Genomic DNA, 4,759 nt, shown 5'->3' on the forward strand with positions numbered 1-4,759 from the left:
GTCAGCCAATCAGAAGAGAGGCTCAGAGCCTCCTTTCTTCTGATTGGCTCACCGACCTGTTGTTACTAGAGCTGCAGAGAGAAGCCTGAGAGAGGAGATGTAAAACTACACTGAGATGGTTTTTATATCTTCTGATGAATCAACACTTTGAATAAGACACAGAAGATGTTTGAACTATGGGACCTTTAAATAAAAGTGAAGACAAGATAAAATCCTTGTTAAAATGAAAATGTTTATGATTCAACGAGCTTCAGCTTCATCACGTAGAGAAACTTCCTCGATCTCTGTAGATCCTGATCTTACGCTCCACTTCGTAGAAAGATGCAAATTCTGTATGTTTGTTGTTTCTCATGAGGACGCCGCTCGCCTTCATAAACATCTGCCACGCTTCATGTCTCGCTGATCCGCCTCCCGCCACCCCCTCCCCCGCTGACCCTCCTCCAGCTCTAACAGCAGGACTCGCTGACTGCACTCAGAGACCAGAGACCAGGGAATGGCTCATTATTCAGACCTGATCTGAGAACAGCGGATCGGGCCTGAATGTTTACATGCAGAGAGTTAATGGGGACCTGCGAGAGGAAATGAACCCACTGAGTGGATGTTTGCTCATATTTCAACCTGGTTTGGGATTCTGTTTTTGCATGAGCCTTGTTCCAGTGTGTTCACCTGTGTACTGACAACTGTAGAACTCAGGTTTACTGCTGCTCTGTTAATGCAGCGCAGTTACAGCTGCTTTGCATGTAAACTGATGCTGTTATGTGTTTTTAGCTTCACTCCATCTCCAGTACAGTGGAGGAGAAATCAAAGAGTAATAATGCAGGATAGAGACGAGCCGGGTTAATGCTGCATTCACTGCACGTCAGGAGAAAGGGAACGAGCAGTTACGACCTGGAAGCGTTCATGCATAATTCCCAGATGGTTTCAGGACGCCCCGTCGTTGCACCACGTATGAGGAAACGTGACGTGACTGATGAGTTGTGATTTGGATGAACTCCTTTAAGTCCGTGCAGCTCAGACGCTTTAGCTTGTTAATGGTGGCAACACGATGCAGTGACTGACACAAGTCAACACAACTTCAGGAAACCAAAGAGATAAAATACAAACTCACAAAACGTTTTGACAGTTCCTTCAGAAAAAAGTACTTTTAATTAATGAAACAAGCAAATTGAGAAAAACTGCTGCAGATACAGAAACACTGTGAATCCCACAACAAACTGATGGACACTGAACACCTCGTCAACAATGTTTGAACATGACACAACTTTAATTTTTGTTGTGACATTCAGGTATAAATGGAGATGTGAACTGTCAGCCTCTTTACTTTTTACTGACACATGAAGAAATTCACAGGAAACACACAAACATAAATCCAACATAACAACAGAACCAAGTTACGTCTCAGCTCGTTTCCAGAGGACACATAACACTGACGAACAACCTTGTCAGTTATAAAAGGCTAATGCTAAATGCAATAATATCAGAACATAAAAACACATTCACATTCGCTCTTTTTCAAACATCATCAGTTGCAGTGTTTCTGTTATCTGCAGCATACGTGTTTTTTTCTCCTTTGCTTCTGTTTTGTTTCCATTTGTATTCGATTCGTTGCAGTGCACTGACCCCTCAGGGCCACCGTAGATTGAGGAGCTTTTTAAACTCATTAAAATGAGCCGTAAATATGGACTTTACTAGAACTGACATGCATACCAAAATACTGTACTCTACGTAAACCCTCGTTAATCTTGTCTCCAGATGTTGTAGTAGAGCTGCACGAGTTTTAGAGACAAAGAAACAGACATCTGCTCCTGTCGAGGAGAAAACTGGAATTTCCAAATATGTTCCATCGGTTAAAAGCAGCACACCAATATTTAGATTTTCCTGTGAAGGGAAATTCTCCTTTGTCCTGTGTGAGGTCGTCACCTCTGCTGGAGCTGGTGCAGACAGTACGTTGCTCAGGGGCCCTTCAGCAGGACAGTGTCTGCACTCTCTCATAAGTTCATGCACAGGTTGAAAAACAGGAATAAGGCTCTTGAAAAGTAACTGGTTCCCAGGCTGCATGTAAACATGGTCGCTGACTCCTGATTGGCTGCTCTCATCACTTAAAATGCACCTTGCTAACTTTTTGTTTTTGCATCCACTGAACAGCCCAGCAGAACCCAGCCCCGCCCATACCGGCCCGGCAGTACGAGGTGGCGATGAACCGGCAGCAGCGCTACTTCCGCATCCCGTTCATCCGACCGGGCGACCAGTACAAAGACCCGCAGAACAAGAAGAAGGGCTGGTGGTACGCTCACTTCGACGGGCCCTGGATCGCCAGGCAGATGGAGCTGCATCCAGATAAACACCCCATCCTGCTGGTGGCAGGTCAGTACAGTCACTGTTTGGGGGGGGGGGGGGGGGGGGGGGGAATACAGGTAGAAAGGTATGTGGGACAGAAAACAGGAAGTAAGAAAAGACCATAGAAGAAGAAAGAGTGGAGGGAGGAGGGGACGGAGAGGTGGAGGCTCCGACATCAACAGAAACAAAAGAAACGAGAAGTGACATTTCATCGACCGCTTTAATGGACGTTCAGGAGTTTGACTTTGTGACAGGGCAACGTATTCATCGTCATCATCATCATCTCAGTCAGGTGGTTTCGCTGCCGGCTGTAACGAACACGACGCTCTGAATCATTCATCAGGGTGTGTGAAATTTCCCATGAGCGCTGTGGAGTTGAGCTCCTGTCAGCTCTGATCAGAGCAGCGCAGTGACGTGTCGACTCGTGTACGTGACGTTATCTGACAGGCAGCGCAGCGAGGCTCAGGACATGAAGTTTTTATCAGAGTTACATCATCATCATCATGAGACGCGGCCCAAGTGTTTTACCGCCAATAAAGACGTGTTGAATCCGTTCAGACGGATTAATAAGCAGCAATAGCAAGCAATAAGCAGGTTTATGCAGATGAGCTCATTAGAGCCAGTGCTCACGTTAACTACACTGAGGTGGGATTTGAACGCACGAGATGAAGTTTTCATTTGTCTCCCGTGTTGTTGCTCTCCACCTTCTTCAGCGGCGGAGGAAGTATTCTCAAAACACTTGAGGTTTAATTTCTCCTTAGCTGAGGGAGATACTTAAGGCTGTTGCATGTGTTTCCTAAGTAAAGGGATAAAAGTTAAGTAATTTACAGCAGTAAATGAGATTTTACAGCAGTAAAATTCTACTGTTTCCATGGAAACTGTTTGCTGGCATCAGCTTGTGATACCTGTCATCACGTTTGGGAAGATTGTTCGCGTCACAACAAGCTATAAAATCACAGATTGTAACAAATGACACGTCACAGCACAAAGAAAACAAACAGTTGTTTTGTTTGCACATCTGTCTCACATCTGTGTGTTGATGAGTTCAAACCTCAGGACTCGCTGTTATTAGAGGATTACAGCCGTCTGAGGGACGGTGGCGAGCTCTGGGTCTATGAGACCGTGACGCTGTGTGATGTGAAACGTGTGTGGTCGTCGCTCCGAGACAGGAAACGGATCCCGCTGTAGTCGAACAGTTGGTATTTTGGAGCAGCAGTGGTACGTGGGTGAGAAACTAACTCATATAAGAGTCGACTAACACGCTGCTGGAAATTCATTATTGGCTCTACAGCTGCAGGTGAGTCATGCACACTGAATGCAACACACGGCTGAACGTGTTCAGGGGATGAAAAGTGTCGTCTGCAGTTTGTATTTAACTTTACATCCGAGTCCAAACTTCTGAGATGAAGATATTTAAAGGAGCTCCTTGCAAGATTTGCTATTGCTACATAGCTAACATTAGCATTAGCAGCTGTTTACTGACCAGTCTTGTCAAGAGCTTCAGTCATTGTTGAGGTTATAATACGACCTCTGAGCAGCTACGTCTTCAGGGCAGACCAGGCGCTGCAGTGACTTGGTATCGGAAAGTGACGAGCTGGGCCATCTGGGCTGGGGCTAGCTGGTTAGCTAACGAGCAACCAATCACGATCCCCTTGTTTTTATTCTTAATGGGGCCCCTTTAGGGAGGTTTACTTCTGAGATGTCGTTGCAAATTGTCCATTGGTTGTTTCAGGGGGAGGGAGCCACCTTTTGAGACATTGCTATGGAGTAAAGTTTGGCGGCCCTCGGCAGCCCCCTACCAGCCTGGGGCCCCATGCTAAACGTAACCGAGATCTGTCTCAACATTTAGGCTGTGAACATGTTAAAGTGTTTATTTCCCAGCATCCTTTGGTTTTTCTGAGTGTTCTCTCAGATTCGGGGCGTCTCCTGCAGGGACGGACCAAAAGTACTTGAAACTACTAATTTCTAGTTAAAGCTACAGAACAAACACTGCGCTCGTTATCGTCATCACGTCGTTGATTCCTAGTTTCTCATGGTCCAGACTTTAACTTTGAAAGGTCACCACTTTATTTATTGAACAGAAACAATGAGGATTTTGTCTCATTAAAAACATGTTAATAAGAAACACACAGTGCAACAGCTGCTTGTAAACTTGAGCTACTGTAAATTTCCTCCCCCAGGAAAGGACGACATGGAGATGTGCGAGCTGAGTCTGGAGGAGACGGGCCTGTCGAGGAAGAGGGGAGCAGAGATCCTCCCCCGGCAGTTCGAGGAGATCTGGGAGCGCTGCGGGGGGATCCAGTACCTCCGCAGCGCCATCGAGAACCGACAGGCTCGACCCACCTACGCCACGGCCATGCTGCAGAGCATGTTTAAGTGACGGAGCCACTGTGGGGTGGAGGTGGAGGTGGAGGTGGGGGTG

At 46.4% G+C, this 4,759-nt stretch overlaps 1 protein-coding gene across 6 annotated transcripts in view; it reads left to right on the top strand.

The window, feature by feature from the left end:
* The window catches only part of myo6a (myosin VIa), a 111,171-nt gene extending 106,422 nt beyond the window's left edge, over positions 1-4,749 (top strand). For all 6 annotated transcript variants that reach the window (XM_087170430.1, XM_087170428.1, XM_087170431.1 and 3 more), the window contains 2 exons: positions 2,146-2,364; positions 4,518-4,749. In XM_087170430.1, coding sequence (XP_087026556.1) covers positions 2,146-2,364; positions 4,518-4,717 — 419 coding nt within the window. In that variant the 3' untranslated portion in view covers positions 4,718-4,749. The remainder of the gene's footprint in view (positions 1-2,145; positions 2,365-4,517) is intronic.
* Positions 4,750-4,759: the final 10 nt, after the last annotated feature.

The sequence above is a fragment of the Seriola lalandi genome, unplaced genomic scaffold (genome assembly GCF_002814215.2).
Source record: "Seriola lalandi dorsalis isolate HSWRI2012SDOR001 ecotype SW California unplaced genomic scaffold, Sedor1 jcf7180002054947, whole genome shotgun sequence".
Lineage (NCBI taxonomy): Eukaryota > Metazoa > Chordata > Actinopteri > Carangiformes > Carangidae > Seriola > Seriola lalandi.